Source organism: Mobula hypostoma, chromosome 19, assembly GCF_963921235.1.
Source record: "Mobula hypostoma chromosome 19, sMobHyp1.1, whole genome shotgun sequence".
Lineage (NCBI taxonomy): Eukaryota > Metazoa > Chordata > Chondrichthyes > Myliobatiformes > Myliobatidae > Mobula > Mobula hypostoma.
In genome coordinates, this window is record NC_086115.1 from 36,129,262 (window position 1) to 36,151,574 (window position 22,313).

At 39.6% G+C, this 22,313-nt stretch overlaps 1 protein-coding gene across 7 annotated transcripts in view; it reads left to right on the top strand.

Annotated features, from left to right (window-relative positions):
* The window catches only part of LOC134358961 (poly [ADP-ribose] polymerase tankyrase-2), a 75,517-nt gene that overhangs the window by 44,357 nt on the left and 8,847 nt on the right, over positions 1-22,313 (top strand). For 5 of the 7 annotated variants that reach the window (XM_063071681.1, XM_063071680.1, XM_063071683.1 and 2 more), the window contains 8 exons: positions 1,142-1,307; positions 3,350-3,569; positions 9,516-9,625; positions 11,851-12,039; positions 12,638-12,893; positions 13,563-13,645; positions 20,864-20,984; positions 21,288-21,404. In XM_063071681.1, the coding sequence (XP_062927751.1) occupies positions 1,142-1,307; positions 3,350-3,569; positions 9,516-9,625; positions 11,851-12,039; positions 12,638-12,893; positions 13,563-13,645; positions 20,864-20,984; positions 21,288-21,404 (1,262 nt within the window). Of the gene's footprint in view, positions 1-1,141; positions 1,308-3,349; positions 3,570-9,515; positions 9,626-11,850; positions 12,040-12,637; positions 12,894-13,562; positions 13,646-20,863; positions 20,985-21,287; positions 21,405-21,659; positions 22,030-22,313 lie in introns of those variants that run through there. The other 2 variants (XM_063071686.1, XM_063071682.1) reach the window with 2 other exon arrangements.

Here is a 22,313-nt window from a genome sequence, read left to right on the forward strand (position 1 = left end):
AATTCTGGAAGCAAACATCACACTGTCTGTAAATAAAAAAAAAATGCTGAAGATGAAAAGAGGATGGCTTCTACAACAGGATAATGATCCTAAGCACACCTCAAAATCCACAATGGACTACCTCAAGAGGTGCAAGCTGAAGGTTTTCCCATGGCTTTCCCAGTCCCCCAACCTAAACATCATCGAAAATCTGCGGTTGACGTCAAAAGAGCAGTGCATGCAAGACAGCCCAAGAGTCTCACAGAACTAGAAGCCTTTTGCAAAGAAGAATGGGTGAAAATCCAAACAAGAATTGAAAGACTCTTAGCTGGCTACAAAAAGCATTTACAAGCTGTGATACTTGCCAACGGAGGTGTTACTAAGAACTGACCATGCAGGGTGCCCAAACTTTTGTTTCGGGCCCTTTCCTTTTTTATATTGACACTGTAAAAGATGGAAATAAAAAAGTGATCTTGCTGAAAATATTAAAGAAATGTGTCATCTTTAACTTTATGCCTTTTGGAAATCAGGTAATCTTTCACTCACTTAGAAATTCACAGTAACAGAAATTTTGATCAGGGTTACTCAAACTTTTGCGTGCTACTGTGTATATATTTATGTGCAGCTTCAGCTGACATATGGTTAACACAAATATTGTGTCCCTGTGCTGCTCTATTTTATGTTCTAAATGGTTTCCCAAGTAATCAGCGCTGAACAGTGTTAATTAAATCGCTTGCCATTTAGGTTGAAAGGAATTTTGATTATTAATTGAAATGAGCAGTAATGATTGTAATTGCTTTTGGGATCCACTCTAATATCTATAAAACAAATGGTTCCTCTTTGTACACTTGTACACTGTACATTAATCTGTCTGGATGGTTAGTTGGACTGGAAAACGTGTAATCATTGCTAAAAGGGAGGATTTTTGTGTAGGATATTAAAGTGTAATTGTAAAGTGATATTATGCCCCTCTATTAAGAATAATTTTAAATTTCTGATCATTTAATTAAAGAAGGAACCACTACGGTAGCTATATTGTGAATTCATAATGTTTGCAACTAGTTTGAAGTTGCTCAAGGTGTATTAACGTCTCTGAGAGTGATACTACTACTTCATAATTTCAGGCATCTGTTTATCTCATCACTGTTTTTATTTCTTTCAGTGGTTTGGTTCCATTGCATAACGCATGTTCCTATGGACATTATGAAGTGGCAGAGCTGCTTGTTAAACATGGCGCAGTGGTTAACGTCGCTGATCTGTGGAAGTTTACTCCTTTACATGAAGCTGCTGCAAAAGGAAAATATGAAATTTGTAAACTTTTATTAATTGTAAGTTAAGGAATGGCCTGGGTTTTCCTATAGAATTATCACTTGAGATCTTGTTGTTAAGTCTGACAACTTTTGCCAATTCTACATGCACTGGAAATTACAGCCTGATATCATTTGCTCTTCTAGCAAATGGGCTACGACAATATCTTGCTGAAATTGGGGATTCAGATAAGTGATTAACTGCTCGCAGTCAGATATTCACTAAATTGAGAAAAAAGTAAGAATTCCCTTTTTAACTCAAACTGTGTTTTAAATGATAAATGCAGGGTCTTAGTCATTTAGGTTTTAATGAATATTGGAGATTTGGAGTGTATTGTACTTCATATCTACTTTATCTTTTCATAGATGATTTGGGTAACATTTACTGTTTAAATTGTGCTTTCAGTAAATATATTCAGTTGCTTGTGCTATTCACACAGGTTCCAGCACCCTCCATGAGGGTACTGCACTATTTTAGATCTCCTAAATTCTAAATTTCAGTTTTCAATAAAAACTTGTAACCTTTTTATTTTTAAAATTTGGTTTTAATTGTTTTTAATGTTTCTGTATCAAAGACATTTTAGTAGAACCGAATCCTTGAAAGTCAGCCAAACCTAGGAGATGGCTTTGCCAGCTACCAGTTTAAATCGGAGTCATTTTGTGGTGGGATATGTTCTTGCCCATCATATTTATTTTCTTGTTTACAGATAGTGCAGAACAGGTCCTTCCAGCCCAGTGAGCAACACAGCTCAGCAACCCACCAATTTAACCCTAGCCTAATCACAGTTTGCAATGACCAAATAACTGACTAACCTGTACATCTTTGGACTGTGGGAAGAAACCAGAGCACCCAGAAAAAAAACCCACGCAGTCACAGGGAGAACGTGCAAATTCCTTACAATGCCAGAATTAAACTCCAAAGCCCCCAAGTGGTAATAACATCATGCTATCTCAGAGTCTTACCACTTAGGATCAGGACAACTCCTGACATACTTAGTGAAGGTTTGATTGCAGATTGGCATCTAAGGGTGACAAAAATTATGCTTGTGTTTGAGTACGAGAGGGATAAATGCTAGCTGCTGGCAGGAAGTTCTGGCTTGTACACACTGAAGGCATGGTGGTCTGTGGTGCTGTGTATAAACTTAAAATATAACCGTATCAGAAACAAAACATTTAAACTTCAATTAATTTTTAGTGTCACAGAGTTGTATGGCCCAGAAATGGACCATTTTGGTCACTATGTCCAAGCCAGTCTTTTGCCCATCTGCACTAATCACTTTTGCCTAAAATAGATCATATCTGTATGTACCTTGCCAATTTAATAGCCTGGATAAATGTTCCTTAACTGTAGTGATTTTTATCTGAATCCACCATTATGTGAGTACCAACTATGTGTACAAAAGAAAAATTTTCCTTCAAATCCCCAAAGCTCTTTTACTCACCTTAAATCTATGCCTCTTCCATTGAGTACTGTAGTTCCAAGCAAATTGGTTGATGGTTGCTTTTGTAGACAGTGCAGAATAATTTAAAGCACCCCTAATTAATGAAATAACCTAGTATTGATCGCATGCAACTCCGTCATAATCAGAGTTGATTCTTGCATTTGTGCAAGCAAGCTATTTTAATTTCTCATCCAAAAAGTTCCATCTCAACCGATATATCACCCATTCGCTGTAATCTGGATTGAATATTCGGTGTTGGAACAGTGCTCTGACCAGAACTGACACCCAGGTTCAGTGCCTGACTTGCACTGAAGTTACCAGATGTTTTATTACTAGCCTTACTAAGCAAACCAGGATCTGGTACCAGAATCTGGTTTGATAACATCAGCCAATACTCTATGCACACTAATATTACAAGATTGTGTTGTTTCCTCCAGAACTAAATAGCCGGTCAGTATCTCCACAAACAGTTATTTTGCCAAGGTGCTAGGAAAAACTGCTTACACCTCCAGAACCTTAGTCCAGCAGGATTTCAATGCCATGGTGTGATGTACAAAGAAAATCAGTGGGGGGAGGGATCTTTATTCTTTGTGTTCATTGTATATTCTCATTAAATTCTAGCATGGTGCTGATCCAACCAAGAAGAACAGGGATGGAAATACAGCCTTGGATTTAATTAAGGATGGAGACACAGACATTCAAGATCTCTTGAGTGGCGATGCTGCTTTACTTGATGCTGCGAAAAAGGGTTGCATGGCCAGGGTGAAGAAGTTGTGCATAATAGAGAATGTTAACTGCAGAGATACTCAAGGCAGACATTCAACACCTTTGCATTTAGCAGGTCTGCTTTTGTTAAATTTGTTCTGTGTGCATATTAAATATTACAGAACTGCTGTAAATTGTGATTAGACGTTGAAATTTCATACCTTTTTACATGAGGTGTCAATAACTTTAGAATTTAAGTTTCTGAGCATCTTGTTAAATTTGGAGGAAGATTAGCTCATTCGACTTTTTTCTAGAGTTTGTTAAACTTTTTTTTTCTCATATCATTGCAGCATTTCTAATAGGCCTTTTATTGACCCTTGAGGTGTTTTAGAACAACTTCAGACAAAAGTTTTGAAAATGAAGACATAACTTCTTCTTGCAAATCATAAACACGAGAAATTCTGCAGATGCTGGAAAGCCAAGGCAACTCGTACATGCTGGAGGAACTCAGCGGGTCAGGCAGCATCTATGGAAACGAATAAACAGTTGTCACTTCAGGTGGAGATCCTTCTTCAGCTGATCCCAGATCCCATTCAACCACACACCAACCTCCTCGTCATATCCTTTGCCCTGACCAATCAGGAACCGATCAACTTCCGCCTTAAGTATACGCACGGACTTGGCCTCCACCGCAGTCTGTGGCAGAGTGTTCCACAGATATACTACTCTCTGGCTAAAAAAAACATTCTTCCTTACCTCTGTTCCAAAAAGGGCCTCCCCTCAATTTTGAGGCTGTGCCCTCTAGTTCTGGATACCTCCACCATTGGAAACATCCTCTCCACTATCTAGTCCTTTCAACATTTAGCAGGCTTCAATGAGATCCCCACCTCCCACCCCCCAGCATTCCTCTAAATTCTAGTGAGTACAGGCCTAAAACTGCCAAACACTCCTCATATGCTAACCCCTTCATTCCCAGAATGATCCTCATGAACCTCCTCTGAACTCTCTCCAATGATGACAAAAAACCCTTACTGAGATATGGGGCCCAAAACTGTTGACAATGCTCCAAGTGTGGGCTGACTAGTGTTTTTTAAAGTCTCAGCATTATTTCCTTGCTTTTATATTCTATTCTCTTTGAAATAAATGCCAGCATTGCATTTGTCGTCTTTACCACAGACTCGACCTTTAAATTAACCTTCTGGGAATCTTGCACAAGGACTCCCAAGTCCCCCTGCACCTCTGATGTTTGAATTTTCTCTCCATTTAGATAATCTGCACTATTGTTCCTTTTACCAAAATGCATTATCGTACATTTCCCAACACTGTATTCCATCTGCCACTTTTTTGGTCATTCTTCCAATTTGTCTAAGTCCTGCTGCAATCGCATTGCTTCCTCAGCCCTACCTACCCCTCCACCTATCTTCGTATCATCCTCAAACTTTGCCACAAAGCCATCAATTACATTATCAAAATTTTGACAATCAATGAAAAGCAGCGATCCCAATACTGACCCCTGAGGAACACCACTAGTCACCAGCAACCAAGCAGAAAATGACCCTTTTATTCCCACTTGCCTCCTGCCTGTGAGCTATTCCGCTATCCGTGCCAGTATCTCTCCTGTAATACCATTGGATTTTATCTTGTTAAGCAGTCTCGTGTATGGCACCTTATCAAACGCCTTCTTAAAATCCAAGTAAATGAGATCCACTGCGTCTCCTTTGTCCACGCTGCTTGTTACTTCCTCGAAGAACTCTAACAGATTTGTCAGGCAATATTTCCCTTTGCAGAAACCATGCTGACTTTGACTTATTTTATCATTGGTCTCCAAGTACCTTGAAACCTCATCCTTAATAATAGACTCCAACACTTTCCCAACCATTGAGGTTAGGCTAACTGGCCTGTATTTCCCTTTCTTTTGTCTTCCTCCCTTCTTAGAGAGTGGAGTGACATTTGCAATTTTCCAGTCCTCCGGGACCATGCCAGAATTAAGTGATTCTTTAAAGATCATGACCAATGCTTCAATTATCTCTTCAGCAACCTCTCTTAGGACTCTGCGATGTAGTCTGTCTGGCCTGGGTGACTTATCCACCTTAAGACCTTTGAGTTTGCCTAGCACTTTTTCCTTTGTAATAGCAATGGCACTCACTTCTGCTCCCTGCCACTCATGGACCTCTGGCACACTGCTTCTGTTTTCCACAGTGAGCATTAAGTTCATCTGCCATTTCTTTGTCCTCCATTTCTACCTCACCAACTTTATTTTCCAGTAGTCCAATATCAACTCTCACCTCCCTTTTACTCTTTATATAACTGAAGAAACTCTTGGTATCTTGCTTTATATTATTGGCTAGTCTGCCCTGATATTTCAACTTGTCCCTTCTTATCGTTTTTTTATTTGCCTTTTATTGGATTTTAAAAACTTCCCAATCATCCAACTTCCCACTCACTTTTGCTACCTTGTATGCCCTTTTCTTGGCTTTTATGCAGTCCTTGACTTTGTCTGCCACTGTTGCCTGTCCTTGCCATTTGAAAACAACTTCTTCTGTGGGTCGCATCTATCCTGCGCCTTGTGAACTATTCCTAGAAACTTGAGCCATCTCTGCACTGCTATTATATCCACCAGTATCCTCCTCCAGTCCACCTGGGCAAGCTCTTGTCTCATGCCTCAGTAATTCCCCTTATTCCATTGCGCTACTGATAGATGTGACTTGTGCTTCTCCCTCTCAAATTGCAGCTTGAATTCACTGTCTCCTAAGGGTTCCTTTACATTAAGCTCCCTAATAAGATCTAGGTTATTGCAGAACACCGAATCTAAGATGGCCTTTACCTGAGTAGGTTCATGCACAAGCTGCTCTTTTTAAAAAAAAAACCATCTCGTAGGCATTCAGCAAATTCCCTCTCTTGCGACTCGTCACCAACCTGATTTTCCCAATCCCCTTTTTGCATATTGAAGTCCCCCATTATAATTGTGTCACTACCTTTTATTACAAGCCTTTTCCAGCTGCCTTTGCAATCTCAACCCCACATCCTGGTTACTACTTGGAGGCCTATTTATGATTCCCATAATGTTTTTGTTTACCCTTGCAATTTCTTAACTCCCCCCACAAAGATTCAAAATTCTCTGACCCTACATCACTGCTTTCTAAAGATGTAATTGTCTCTTACCAACAGAGCTACACCACCGCCTATGCCTTCCTGCCTGTCCTTTTGATACAAAGTATATCCTTTGATGTTAAGCTCCCAACTATAGCCTTTCAGCTATGACTCAGTGATGTCCACAACGTCATACTGACCAATCTCTAATAATGCAACGAGTTTGTCCACCTTATTCCTAATTCTATGCGCGTTTAAATACAACACCACCTTCTGTCCGGCATTCTTCACCCTTTTGAATTTTGCCTCTGGTACAACTTAACTCTTTGCTGTATCTGCATTTGTACCCAGTCATTGGCTTGTCCTTCATGTTACACCGATCATTTTCTTGTAAACGTGTTGGCTCATTCTCAGCTCTATCATCCTGGTTCCCATCCCCCTGTTCAAAGCATGTTGGTTTCCCTTTTATAATAAGACCCATAGATATCAATTATTTGTCACAATTTTCTGTAAGTTAATCTGGCTATGGTCTGTATATTGGCCAATTTAATAGAAATGGAGAGCACTTCTGGAGGAGTTTAGAAGCTAAATGCATTAAATATGAATTTTCGGCAAATCCACTAAGAAATTCTGGAATGAAAATTACTTGTAGTGCTGCAAATGTGAAACACTACTCCCTGAAGTGTTGAAGTCATTAGCAAAGCTGCATTTATAGAAAGCTTGGATAAATTCATAGAGAAATAGAGTACGACTGTTTTGAGAAGGACTACAAGGAGGGAGGCTTTATTTATGGGTCATGAGGACTGGTGAAGACTAATAGGACTAAGTGAATTATTTGTCGTAAATATCATGTTAAGTGCTAGAAATGGAAAGCCTGATCTTGGGAATTTGCAATTCATGCTTTAGTAAGCATAAGATTTGTTAAGCCCAGGCCCCATGCAGTTATCCACTTAAGAGCTGTTAATTTTAAATATGAAATTAAGCATCTGAATTTGTTAACTCTAAATCAATAACAAGAACTTGGTTGGTTATTTGTTTTAAGGCAGTATTATCCAACCTCAATGATTGAAACAGCTTTAGAAATTACATAATGTAAGCAATCAAATTTCTCAAAAATCTGGCCAACATTCAAAAATTCACTATTTACTGATGTATTGTTTTATTTACTACTGTAATCTAATGATGCGATTTGAGCAAGAGGTGAATATTCACCTTCTCATTTTAATCATTCCAAATTTGTATTGTTTTGTAATCATTTCCAGGCATCTATTTTTTGCCAAATGATTTTGCTATCTGATGAGATGGAATTAAAACATCATTTTAAACAGGGCAGCAGGAAGTGCAGACAGGGGACATGAAGTGGTTTTTGGTGGGGGGTGGGGTGGTAGACTGTGTCTGTTTTCTGCAATGTGCTGAATTGTGTCCACACTCTACTGCAGTTTCTTGATGTCGTGTGCAGACCAGTTGCCATACCAAACTGCACTGCATTTCTGCATCTGGATAGGATGCTTTCTGTGGTGCATCAATAAAAATTGGTGTGGATTAAATGGGACATGCCAGATTTCTTTAGCCTCTTGAGAAAATAGAGCTGTTCGTAGGCTTTCTTAGCTGTGGTGTCAGCGTGTTGAGGCCAGGATGGCAATATTCACTCCTAGGAACTTGAAACACCCTCTTGACCTCAGCACCATTGATGTAAACATGAGCATGTGCACTCCCCCCTCACTTCCTGGTCAAAAATCAGCTCTTTTGTTTTGCTGATATTCAAAGAAAGGTTGTCGTGATACCATGTCACTACGCTCTTTGTCTCCTTCCCGGATTTATCTTTATGAGATACAGGCCACTACAGTGGTATCATCTGCAAACTTAGAAGTTAGATTAAATAATTTTGAACTGCACAAGTGTGGTTTACAATTGTAGCAGTTTCCATGTTCGGTAGTTGTACATTTTCTTGGTGTGAGTAACAGTTTTCCATTTTATATCTGTACAAAAGTCAATGACATCTGCAAGATTTTTGTCTTTCAGAATTTCAATGTGATATTTATCTTTGACAATTTAATTAACCTGCAATTGCTAACAATATCTTTAGTTGCTAAGGTTGTAAGTGCGAGGAATCATGCTCGAAACCTTTCTACATCTCGTACCTTAAAGATGTTCCTTGGAGCCTAATTTTTGACAAGCTTTCGCTGTCCACCCTCTTGTTTCCTGACATAGAATTATTGTCAAATAAAAACAAAGCCGTGTAGCTAGAGTTTGCTATTCCTATAAGAATTTGCAGGTAGTTCCAAGCCCAACAGCTGTGTATTCCTAATAAATTAGACAAGTGCACGTTGGAATTTTTAAGCTTTATCAGTAGTATGGGGTGCTTGTTAAGTGCCGGGCTGGTGTGGCACAGCGTCCAAGCTGGAGTCCAGTGTTTGCTCAGCAGAAGACTGTATTGTGTTAAACTGCAGACTGTTCATGGACTCGGGGTCCGGAATATTTTTTATGTGTGACCGGATTTTACTGATACCTTAAACTGTGTGACCTTGCTGTCTCATATGCACTATATGTTCTTTGATGGCTGTTGGTACTGTGTTTTGCACTTTGGCCCGGAGTAACACTTTTTAATTTGGCTGTATTCATAGATATTCATGTGTGGTTGAATGACAATTAAACTTGAATTGCTACCATTTCTAAATTTGGCTTCTAGCGAATGCATTGTTTTCTTAAGGCCAATGATAAATTTAGTTTACTTCCATATTTAAATGAATGTAAATGCTAGTGTGAAATTTGTACTCCCAGAAGATGCAAATGCTGCAAATTTTAGAAAAATCATAATCCCATGTTCAGTCACAAATCAATTGTGCCGATCATAGCTGCTGTAGAATATCTGAATTTTCTGACTTTTGTTTGAAGCTGTTCAACTTAACTTGCAAATATCAAATGCTAATGTAATTTTATTATATTGTGATGAATATATCTTTTCATTGTAACTTGTATTGTGTTTCAACAGCTGGATATAACAATCTGGAAGTTGCAGAATATCTGCTGCAACATGGTGCTGATGTGAATGCTCAAGACAAAGGTGGATTGATACCTTTACATAATGCTGCTTCATATGGGGTAAGATGGAATATAACGCAGTACTAAATCCAATAGATAGAAAACGTTTCTGCTGAATAAATTACTGTCTGTGCTTCAGAAGGAGCAGAATATCTGCTAGTGTGGTGTAAAGTTACTTAAATGTAGGATTATCCACATTTTTATTTTCTGATTTTTATCTATACTATTCAGATCAGTTTTCTCCAAAGGTGTTTCAGAATTGTGCTCTAACTCAAGTGGGACTGTTTAGTTTCCAATGTATGTCCTATGTCAAAAGACCATGATGGTTTTATCTGTCCTTTTGTTTTATTGAAGTTGCTATTTTTCTTAGGGGGATGGTCAATGGGCATAGAAACACTGCTAAAGATAACCTATTAGTAAAATTACAGATAACAATAAAATTATAGAGTTGTAGGTAGTGAAGAAAGTTGTCTAAGAGTATGGGGCATGGATCAGCTGGAAAGTTAGGTGGAGCAGTGGTGGATGGAATTTAATCTAGGAAAGAGTCAAGTCGTAGGCTTTCAGGAAGTCAAATTCTGATAGTACATGGCAGTACCTTTGGATCAATCAGTCCTTTGATGTGTCGAGGGACCTTGGAGGTAAAAGCCCATAACTCCTGAAATGAACAACAAAGATGGATAGGGTAGTGTAGAAGGTATTTGGTTTGCTTTCCTTCATAGGATAGGGCATTGAATAGAGTTGATAAGACCACAGCTGGAGTACTGTGGGCAGATCTCAGTAAATATTGGTAAATTGATTTATTATTGTCACATGTACCAAGTTGGAATGAAAAATCAACGGTGCATTGAGGTACTACAAGGGAAAGCAATGAGAGTGCAGAAGAAAGTGTTACAGTTACAGGCAAGGTGGATGCAAGGCCATCTTAGAATTGTAGATGTTAGATTTAAGAGTAGAATGATTATAGTAGAAATGATGAGTAGATCTGCAGAGTGGCTCCTCTGGTTCCATTGATCTCTTATTAATGCTTATTAAACAACCCTTTGTTACTATTTTGAATGAAGGCTGCTGTTTTAGATGCAGCTTTAGATCATACTCTTACCTATGAAAGGATAGATAGGAATGCAGCAAAAGTTTACCCTACGGGGAGGGCAGTACTGTTATCTGAGGGGAATTGTTGACTAGGCTGCGTTCACTAAAATGTAGTAGAATTTAGTAGATTTTAATCAAATTGAGCTTGAAGGGCCAGATGGAAAATGCATTCCCTGCCTAGAGATTCTAGAACCAGGGATTAGAGTCAGAATAAAGATTTTAGCACTGAAGTTAGATTTTTTTTTCATTTGGGGGTGCCGATCCTATGGAATTCTCTTCCACATAACTGTGCGGGCCAAAGCACTGAATATGTTTAAGATTTCTGGAGACAAAATGTATTCAAGTTTTGTGTTTGTGTGGTGGGTGGAAGGGAGAGTAGAAGTACAGTATTGAGCTGGATGATCAGCAGTGATTATGTTGCTGGCTTAAGATCAAGGAGGGAGGGAACGTCGACTCAGACTATGGGACGCCTGTGTTGGGCACTTTCATGCCTTACAGGGTGCAGATTGGAACTCCTCGCACAGACACTAGAGCAATGTGTGGTTAAGTGCCTTGCTCAAGGACACAAACACGCTGCCACAGCTGAGGCTCGAACTAGCGACCTTCAGATCACTAGACAAACGCCTTAATCACTTGGCCACATGCCCAACATTTTTGTGAATTCCTCATCTATTTGACGATCAAGGAACTGAACAAATAATGATTGATACAAATGAATAATAATTGCCTGGAGGAGAAGATGGCTTATTTGAGGTAGAAAGAAAAGAATTAGCATTCCCAAGATTCTAAATCAGAAGGTTGCAAAAGTTGTTGCTATTTGCTGAGGTTGATCGTCAAATAGATGAGGAATTTGCAAAAATAGTTATGCATAGATTAATTTCTGTACAGTAACTTAAAACTTCATTGAGTTCCAGGTTATTCTTGTTCTCCAATATCACTAACCTATCTTTGGCATGTTAATAAGCCACGTAATACATATTTTGAGTAGCCTTTTTGTAGAAAAAAATAATGCATTTTACTTTTCTAATTAAAACTATAGAGGTGAAGGGAAATTAATTGCCCTAAATTTATTATAGTTTAGCATTGTCTAGTAAATCCAGGCTCTTTGTTTACTGTTGCCTGCCAAGAATACCATCCAAGTACAGAAGTTTAATTTTGAGCAGCTCACTAATTTATGTTTGTGTATTTTATTCTAGCATGTGGATGTAGCAGCATTGTTGATAAGATATAATGCATGTGTAAATGCGACAGACAAATGGGCTTTCACTCCCCTTCATGAAGCAGCGCAGAAAGGGAGGACACAGTTGTGTGCATTATTGCTAGCCCATGGAGCTGACCCCACTATGAGAAACCAGGAAGGACAAACGCCATTAGACCTCGTCAATGTAGGTATCCTGTCAAAAGAAATTACCAGATATTGCCCATTTTAGAATTGTGATCTTTGTTTCAGTTTAAAAATTGCTTAATATGTAGTGATTGCAGAGCTTTTCTTTTTTGCATTGTAAAATCGGGTTGAATATATCTTTGCAATGTAATGGCTGATTGAATGTAATTCAAGTTACCAGTGCTACTTTTGACAACCCTTAATCTTGTAACAAGATTTTGGGGGAAGAAACTAAGGAAATTCTTTAGATCAATAATTTATTGGTTTTTAAAAAGATTTATAATATTCATTGTTTTCTCGAGCAAATGTTTAAAAAGCAGTGTCTGCTAGAATATTAAACAAAACTTTAAACTTTTAAATTAAGTCTTGATATGCTGTCACTAAATATTGATATAAATATGGTCAATTCCTAGGAACATAGTTTTGACGTTAAAGCAGCTATCTACAGTGCTGAAGTTTGTATCAGTGAATATCGGATTAATAAAATGTACTGTGCCCTCTAATAAAAATTGAACCCTGAGATTTTAGTTTAAGAAAACAAAAGTTTTAATTGAGTAATAGTCTGAAGTTATTTTATAAATATTACAATTTTCGCACAGGCAGATGATGTCAGAGCTTTGCTAATTGCAGCAATGCCCCCTTCTGCATTGCCATCTTGCTATAAGCCCCAAGCTGTTGTCATCAATGCTTCACAAACAACAGGACCTACAGCCTCTTCTCTGCCTTCTATTCCATCAAATACGGGAAGTCCATCTGTTGCATGTAGTCTAGAGAACCTTTCAACTAGTTTCTGCGAGCTCACTTCCAGTGGTAGCGTGTGTGGTACAGAAGGACTCAGTAGCTTGGAGAAAAAAGGTAAAGAGATTTTAATGTTAATCTATGTAAATAATGACTTCAACTTTGTAACATATTGGATAATTGTATGAATAACTTTAAACTGCCAGTTCTGTACAGGCAGTATGCCTAACCTATTTTGTATTTTAAACTTCAAGTGCATGAATCACCAGTATAATTCACGTTATATTTTCTTTTTGCCCTGATTTATTTTGATAATTGTGGTTCATGTTGACAAAGCTATGAATCCTACGAATGTGCTAACTGGAATTGGAAAATAACTTAATATATTTCTCTAGAAAATATTTTGTGACATAAAAAATAATGGGCATCTATTGAAAAGAAAATTACTGATTTAAACAGATTTAAGGCATACTACAGCTTTTTTTAAAATGTGTACTCAATTTTTCTTTAAAATGATCCTCTAAAGTATCAATAAATTTAATTCTTAAAACAGCACATTTTTGTATGTAAGCATTATCAGTTGAAAATGAGCAAATTTTGTAATATAAATGTAAGAAGTTATATACATTAAATATAAACTGACTTTCCAAGGATAGCAATGAGAAGTGCTCCATTTATATTCCTGATTATTATCTACATCATGTCATTTCATAAATCATGTTAGATTTATGAACGTGTTACTTCAATAGTTCATTAATTTTTGGGTGTTTTTTCTTTGTATTAAAGTTCCTGGAATACATATGACTATTAATCAGTTTTTGAGGAATTTGGGCCTGGAACATCTGTGTGACATTTTTGAAAAAGAACAGGTGTGTTTTCAGCATTAAGTATTTTTTAAGCTATTACTTCATTTTCTGATTTTATTTTAGATTTTTAGAAATAAGTTATTTTTATTTTACCCTTATGGCGAAGTTACTATTCTTGATTTATCATGTTGCAACAGAACTTTGGTAGTTTGAACCAGGATTTCATCTACTAAGAGCAAACACAGAGGTGTTAAAAGAAATTGTCATTCTTGTATATGGTGACTAGTAAACATAGCTCAAATAATATATTGCTGCAGAATCACAATTTTGGAAACAAACAGGAGTACAGTTTTTCTCAGTAAATGAAGAAGCCCGTACACTGGATTGATCCCTGCGACAGGGATGGTGTGTCCTTTAAAGAATGAGTAGTACTGACCTATTTGTATTCAGAAAATGTTCTGTCAAAATCTTGAGCATTTATATAGTGATAGAATAGATGATAAGCTTTCTTTGGGCTTTAACAATCTACAGATAGGAAATTTGTCACTGATTAAAGTTTAGCTACTTTGTACAGAAGAAAGAAATTGCTTTATTCCTTGAACTTTTTGCATAAGCCTGTGGGTGTTCAATTTTCACAGTTCAAAGTAAAATATATTGTCAGAGTACACGACATACTTAGCAAATCTATAGAACAGTAACCGTAAACGGGATCAATGAACAACAAACTGCAAATGCAAATATAGATAAATAGCAATAAATAAGGAGGGCATGAAATTATAAGGTAAAGAGTGCTTAAAGTGAGACCATCAGTTGTGGGAACACCAGAAATGGAATTGAGTGTTGCTCTCCAGTAAATCTTAGAATGGGTTTCTTGCTTTCCAAATTAGTGAGGAATAGAGGCCTAGGGTTATTGGGTAGGAAGGTGGAACGAGGGAGTGATTCAACCAAGGTATCAAAAGAGAGCAGGAACAAGGAACCTTTTGGCCTCCATTTTGTTCTTCTTAGTGGTGGTCTACTTGAGTAACAAGGCCAATTTTAAGCTGGTTATTTTTTTTCAAAGATCTATTTTTTTGCCGTTTCTATTGATAACTGAAATTAAACTGCAGATTAGAGTTATCTTTTAGTCAGAGCGACGATCGAGATTTTGAAGGCAGAGTTTCACGGCAGTTTTTCCTCGGTTGAGGAGCGACCGATCAGCAAGTGGCAGTGCGTAAAAAGAGCTACATTTTAGCCAGGTCCGCGTTCAAGATTTTAAACTGCAGCTTCCAAGCTAGTTTTCTGAGTTGGACAGTCCACACCAGGGATGTATTTTAAAGGGCTTTTTTAATCAGAGCAGCAGTCAAGATTTTGAAGGTAGAAAAACGGCCTCAAAACTCCCGAGTTGAGGAGCGACCAATTAGCAAGCAGGATTCATTTGAAAGAGCCGATTAAAAATAACACTGGTGCAAACAGAGTGGCCATTCATTTGGCGTGTGTCAGTGTTTAGAGTGGCTTTGATTCGTCAGACTTGGGTGGACATAAGGTCTGGGTGAGATACATGGTCTTGTAAGTTAGGTCTTTCTCTCTGTCCTTACTTGGTCCTTCCTCATCTGTCAGGGCGTAGTGACAGTAGCTTTTGTGGCAGTGTTTTGTACTCTGGAATGCGGCAAGTCTGGGAAGCCTCTAGTCCCCTATATAAACACACTTGCACCAGGTGCACCAAGCTGCAGCTCCTGAGAGAACGTATTAAGAAACTGGAACTGCAGCACAATGACTTTTGACTTGTATGGGGGAGGGGGGGGTGTTGAAAAGGTGATAGACAGGAGTTACCGGGAGGTATTCGCCCCTAGACTGCAGGAGACAGGTAACTGGTTGACTGTCAGGAGGAGGAGGGTAAATGCACAACCAGTGCAGAGTACACCTGTGGTTGTTCCCCTCAATAGTAAGTATATAACTTTTATGCACTATTGAGGGGGATGACCTACCTGAAGGAGCCACAATGACTGGGTCTCTGGCACTGACTCTGGTGCTGCGGCTCAGAAGAGCAGAGAGGTGAAGAGGACTGCAATGTTGATAAGAGATACCTTAGTCAGAGGAACAGAGATAAGGTTCTGTGGACACAATAGACACATCTGGATGGTATGTTACCTCCCTGGTGCCAGGATCAGAGCTGTCTCAGATCGGGTCCATGGCATTCTCAAGGACAAGGATGAGCAGCCAAAAGTCTTGGGGCATATTGACATCAACAACATGGGTAGATAAGGCGAGGAGGTCCAGAAGAGAAGGTAGGTAGGAAGCTGAGAAACAGAACCTCCGAGGTAGTAATCTCTGGATTACTGCCTGTGCCAGTGAGGATGAGGATAGAATGATTTGGCAGGTGAATGTGTGGCTGGGGGCAGGAGCTGAGATTTATGGATCATTGGGATCTCTTCTGGGGAAGATATGACCTGTACAAAAGGGATAGGTTACACCTGAACCCGAGGAGGTCTAATATCTTTGTGGGCAGATTAGCTAGAGTTGTTTGGGATGATTTAAACTAATTTGGCAGGGGGATAGAACAGGAGTGATGGTGCTGAGGATGACGTAATTGCTTTACAAACAGAGTGTGTAGTGAGACTCCTAGCAAGGAGAGTTGCAACATAAAAGGTGGACAAAATCAAAAAGGGTAAATACAGGACTGCAGGTATTAAATTTGAATAGGTGCAGTACAGGTGTCCCCCGCTTTTCGAACGTTCACTTTACGAAACCTCACTGTTATGGGGGGACGTCCGGTAGCGCTCCTGGAGTGAAGTCGCGTTCTTGACTCGCTCCATTACCTCTGAGTTTTTTTTCCTATGATCAGCTATACTTTAATTAACCATTAAGGTATCAACTCTTACAATACTTTGAATTAAATTGAACTCTCTGAAACCTCACTGTTATGAAAAAAAAATCAGCGGGCGATAAAAGGCAGCGCGCCCCGAGCAGCCACTCTCCCCCGGATTCTCCCCGGCATTGCTTAAACACGAGCCTGTGAGCAGCCGTTTGCAAGATGAGTTCTATGGTATCGGAAAAGCCTAAAAGAGCTAGTAAGGGTGTTACACTTACAGTAAAACTAGACATAATTAAGCGTTTTGATCGTGGTGAACAAAGTAAGGACAACGTGAGTTTGGCTTGTGGAAGTTGACGAAGATGATGTTGAAGAGGTTTTGGCATCCCATGACCAAGAACTGACAGATGAAGAGCTGATGCAATTGGAAGAAAAAAGGATAACAATCGAAACCGAAAGAGTAATGATAAAGTACGACTTTAATTCTGAAAGGGTACGTCGGTTTAAGGGATATTTGCAAGATGGTTTGAGTCCTTATTAAAGAACCGTGTGATAGAAAAATGCGCGACGCTCAGCAGTCAAGCAAGCCTTCCACATCAGCCACAGCAGACGACGAAGCTCGACCTTCGACATCGAGGTGGGCAGTCATAGGAGAAGATGAGCTGCCTGCTCTAATGGAAACGGGCGACAAGATGGCACCCCAGTGTCCCACCACCCCAACCCCCAGGCCACGGACAGATACCGATCCGCGGAGAATGCAAAGGTAGCCGGGAGGCACAGCACATCTTTAAGAAAAAAGCTGAAATAAACATGCTAATTAATTAGGTGCAGCCGACACGTAACTGTCAGCCCAGATCAGAGACGACGCAACTGGAAATCGGCACTGATCTGGGCCAACAATTACGGGCAGCACCTAATTAATCAGCATGTTTGTTTCGGCTTTTTTCTTAAAGATGTGCTGTGTACCTCCCGGCTACCGCTGGACCCCTGCGTTCTTCGCAGCAATGTATCGCTCAGTGGCCTGGAGGGTGGGGGGGCCACTGCACCACCCAGACTCCGACGACTCAGTCTAACACACCATCATCAGTGTGCTCGGCGCTGTCCTGATTCCTGTAAGTGATACTACACTGTACATACATTATTTCTACTTTATATCAGCTGTGTATTTTTACATGTTATTTGGTATGATTTGGCAGCTTCATAGGTTAAAGGTTACTGGAGAGTGCTTGCACGTGTTTTTGCCAACAGCGCTTGTGTGAGATTTTCGCTCCGGAGAACAGTTCAGTAATGATTGTGGAAAAGTATTTCTACTTTACATAGGCTGTGTATTTATCATATAATTCCTGCTTTTACTATATGTTACTGTTATTTTAGGTTTTATGTGTTATTTGGCATGATTTGGTAGGTTATTTTTGGGTCTGCGAACGCTCACAAAATTTTCCCATATAAATAAATGGTAATTGCTTCTTCGCTTTACGACATTTCGGCTTACAAACCGTTTCATAGGAACGCTCTACCTTCGGATGGCGGGGGGAAACCTGTATACGGAATAAGGTAGATGAATTTGTAGCACAGTTACAGATTGGCACATATGTTATAGGCATCATTGAATCATGGCCAAAAAGAAGATGATAGCTGGGAGCTTAATGTCCAAGGAGATGCACATTGGTATCGAAAGGATAGGCAGGAAGGCGGTGGGGGGTGGGGGGGTGGCATTGCTCTGTTGTGTTATTTTTTAAAAAGCAGCGCAATATGATTAGAAAGAGTTGACATAGGATTGAAAGGTGTTGAATCATAATGAATAAAGCAAAGGCACTGCAAGGGAAAAAAGACACTGATGGGAATTGTATACAGACCCCCAAACAGTAGTAAGGATGTGGTCCACAAATTACCATGGGAGTTAGAAAATGTAAGCCATCAGGACAATGTTACAATAGTCATGGGGCATTTCAATATGCAGGTGAATTGGGAAAATCAGGTTGGTGCTCGTTTCCAAGAGGTGGAATTTCTGGAATGTCTATGAGATGGCTTTTTAGAGCAGCTAGTGGTTGAGCCCACTAGGGGATCAGCTATTCTGGATTAGGTGTTATGTAATGAACTGATATTGATTAGAGAGTTTAAGGTAAATACTTTGGGACAAGTGATCATAACAGGATCGAATTCACCCTGAAGTTTGACAAGGAGAAGCCAAAGTCAGATGGATCAGTATTATAGTGGAATAAAGGGAATTACAGGTGCATGGGAGAGGAATTAGCCACTAGCAGGGATGACAGCAGAGCAGCAATGGCTGGAATTTCTGGAAACAATTCAGAAGGCAAGGGATATATACATCCCAAAGAGAAAGAAGTATTCCAAAGGCAAGATGACACAGCCATGGCTAACAAGAGAAGTCAAAGCCAGCATAAAACCCAAAGAGAGGGCATATAATAGAGCAAAAATTAGTGGGAAGATGGATGATTAGGAAGCTTACAAATACCAACAGAATGCATCTTTTAAAAAAAAGTCTTTAAGGAGGTAAAAATGGAATAGGAAAGTAAGCAAGCCAATAATATTAAAGAGGATAATAAAAGTTTCTTCAGCTACATTGTGTGTCAGAGGCACGAGTGTATATCGGACTGCTGGAAAACGATGCTGGAGAGGTAGTAATGGGGAACAAGGAAATGGCAGGCAAACAGAGTAAGTATTTTGTGTAAGTCTTCACTGTGGAAGACACTAGCAGTATGGTGCAAGTTCCAGGTGTCAAGGTCATGAAGTGTGTGAAGTTACCATTACTAGGGAGAAAGTTCTTTGGAAACTGAAAGGTCTGAAGGTAAATATATTCACCTGGACCAGATGGTGTACACCCAGAGTTCTAAAAGACGTGCCTGAAGAGATGGTGGAGGCATCAGTAATGGTCTTTCAAGAATCACCAGAAGATTGGAAAATTTCAAATGTCACTCCACTCTTCCAGACGGGAGAGGCAGAAGAAAGGAAATTATAGGCCAGTCAGTCTGACCTCAGCGGTTGGGAAGATGTTGGAGTCTATGTTGAGGATGTGGCTTCAGGGTACATGGAGGCACTTGGTAAAATAGGCCGTAATCAGCATGATTTCCTGAGGGGTAAATCTTGCCTGACAAATCTGTTGGATAAATCTTGCCTGACAAATCTGTTCGATTCTTTGAAGAAATAACAAACAGGATGGACAAAGGAGAATTGATTGATGCTGTGTACTTGGACTTCCAGAAGGCCTTTGACAAGGTGCCATACATAAGGCTGCTTCACAAGCTATGACCCCATGGTGTTATGGGGAAGATTCTAGTGTGGATAAAGCAGCATCTGACTGGCAGTAGGCAAAGTGTGGGAATAAAGAGGGGGCCTTTTCTGGTTGGATGCTGGTGACTTGTGGTGTTCCACAGGGGTCTGTGTTGGATTGAAGATGGGTGGAGGAGCAGGTAATTTTGAGGAAGTAGAGAAGCTACAGAAGGACTTGGTCAAATTAGGAGAAGTGGCAGATGAAATACAGTGTCAGGAAGTATATGGCCATGCATTTTGGTAGAAGAAATGAAAGGGGTGACTTTTCTAAATAGAGCGAAAATACAAAAACATGGGGTGAAAAGGGGCTTTGTGCTTGTGTAGGATTCACTAAAGGTTAATTTCCAGGTTGAGTCTGCAGTGAGGAAGGCAAATACGATTATATCATTCCCTTCAAGGGGATTAGAATATAAAAGCAAGGATGTAATTTTGAGACTTTAAAGGGTGGTGAGGTCTCACTTGGAGTATTGCGAGCAGTTTTGGGCCCCTTATCTTAGAAAGTATGTGCTGAAAGTATGTGGAGAGGATACAAAGGAGATTCAGGAAAATGACTCCAGGCTTGATTAACTTGTCAAATGAAGAGCGTTTGATGGCTCTGGGCCTGTATTCACTGGAATTCAGAAGAATCAGGGGTGACCTCATTGAAACTCATCAATTGGTGAAATGCCTTGATAGAGTGGATATCAAGAGGATGTTTCCTATGGTAGCAGAGTTTAAGACCAGAGGGGGCAGCCTCAGAATGGAGGGGCATCCTTTTAGAAAGGAAATGAGGAATTTATTTAGCCAGAGAGTGGTGAATCTGGAATTTGTTGCCATTGGCAGCTGTGGAGGCCAAATCTGTATTTATATTTAAGGCAGGGGTTGATAGGTTCTTGATTGGTCAGGGCATGAAGGGATACGGGGAGAAGGCAGGAGATTGGGACTGAGAGGAAAATTGGATCAGCCATGATGAAATGGCAGAGCAGACTTGATGGACCAAATTGCCTAATTCTGCTCCTATATCCCATGATTGTCTTATTATTTTAATTTTCCTCTTGCCATAGAAGATGGAGCCTTAAACTTATTTGCAATGTTAGAATTGTACTTTCCAGTCAACTTGATATTCTTTCTTGCAGTGGGTTGACAGGATTATGCCAATTTGACAGCCTTGGCATTTAATACTGATCAGAGCTAACTATTTGTGATTCCAAAATATTCTCCAGATCACGTTGGATGTATTGGTTGAAATGGGGCATAAGGAACTAAAAGAAATTGGAATAAATGCTTATGGACACCGACATAAAATCATCAAAGGTGTTGAACGTCTTATAGCTGGACAGCAAGGTAAGCCATTTGTTTATAGACCAGCAGTGAATATTTGTCATCAATTACTGTGTGTTAATTATACTTCCTGTATCTGAACATGACAGTTGTGTATAGAACTGAAAGGAAAATGCATTGCTTTGTGCTACAGTTAGTGAGGAATGCAGTCTATAGAGACAAAAGATAGTGGAAAATGGGAATTTTGCTCTAAGCTTTAAATAGTTTGTTTTTCTTGTTCATCCATGCATCTGATGTACTAAGGTAGGAAATGTGCAGCTACTAACCAAATTCTGTCTATCTATGCATGGCCTGTGCCATTTATAGGCAACTATTGTGGAATCAAGCCTTCAGAGCATTTGATTCCTGCCTCAATGTTACATAAATGGGACTGTCTCCAATATGTTCCATTGTACAGAGTATGGCATCTCAAAACGAGTTTGGGTGAGTCCATTAAATTGTGTGCTTGGCCAGCTCTCCTTCAAGCGTGACATGACATCCCTGTCTGCTTTCTTTTTCCCCTGTGCCCACACCCTCGTCTGCCAGATCTTGGCTTTGCCCAAACCCTAAAGCTTCTGGCTGCTGACCACCCTGTAGTGCACTGCCCTGATCCCTCTATTCCTCCCTCCCCACCAACCCATGCAGTAATCCCTCACCGCCTTCATATTCCCCAGCAGCTGAGAACTGATTCTTTCCCAGGTTCCTCAATCTGCCAGCCTCATCCTGGCTTAACTTCCATGAAGAATCAGAATCAGGTTTAATATCATCAGCTATGTCGTGAAATTTGTTAACTTTGTGGCAGCAGTACAATGCAGTGTGTGATAAATATAGGAAAAGACTGAATTACAGTAAGTATATATTTATGTATATTAAATAGTTACGTTAAAATAAGTAGTGCAAAAAAACAAATAAATTTTTAAAAATGTAAGTGAGGTAGTGTTTGTGAGTTCAGTGTCTGCTTAGAAATTGTATGGCAGAGGGGAAGAAGTTGTTCCTGAATCACTGAGTGTGTGCCTTCAGGCTTCTGTATCTCCTTCCTGACGGTAACAGTGAGAAGAGGGGATGACCTGGGTGGGGGGGACCTAGATAAAGGAAAGATTTCCATGTGCACCAGCCTCCATTAGCTACTGGCTTAACCAGTGGCAGGCAATGATCGGTATATTTAATTGGATTTATTTTTAAATGTTTGGGCAATGCTCTTGTCCTTTGTTTAGGCTTTGCAGTCTTGCCTTTTACCACCATCTAATTTGAGTATAGATCACACACCACCGATATGCAAAGGGACTGAAAATAATTCAGTACTTTGAACTGTGTGATAAATTCAACAAAGCAGGAAAGGTACAAAACCAATTC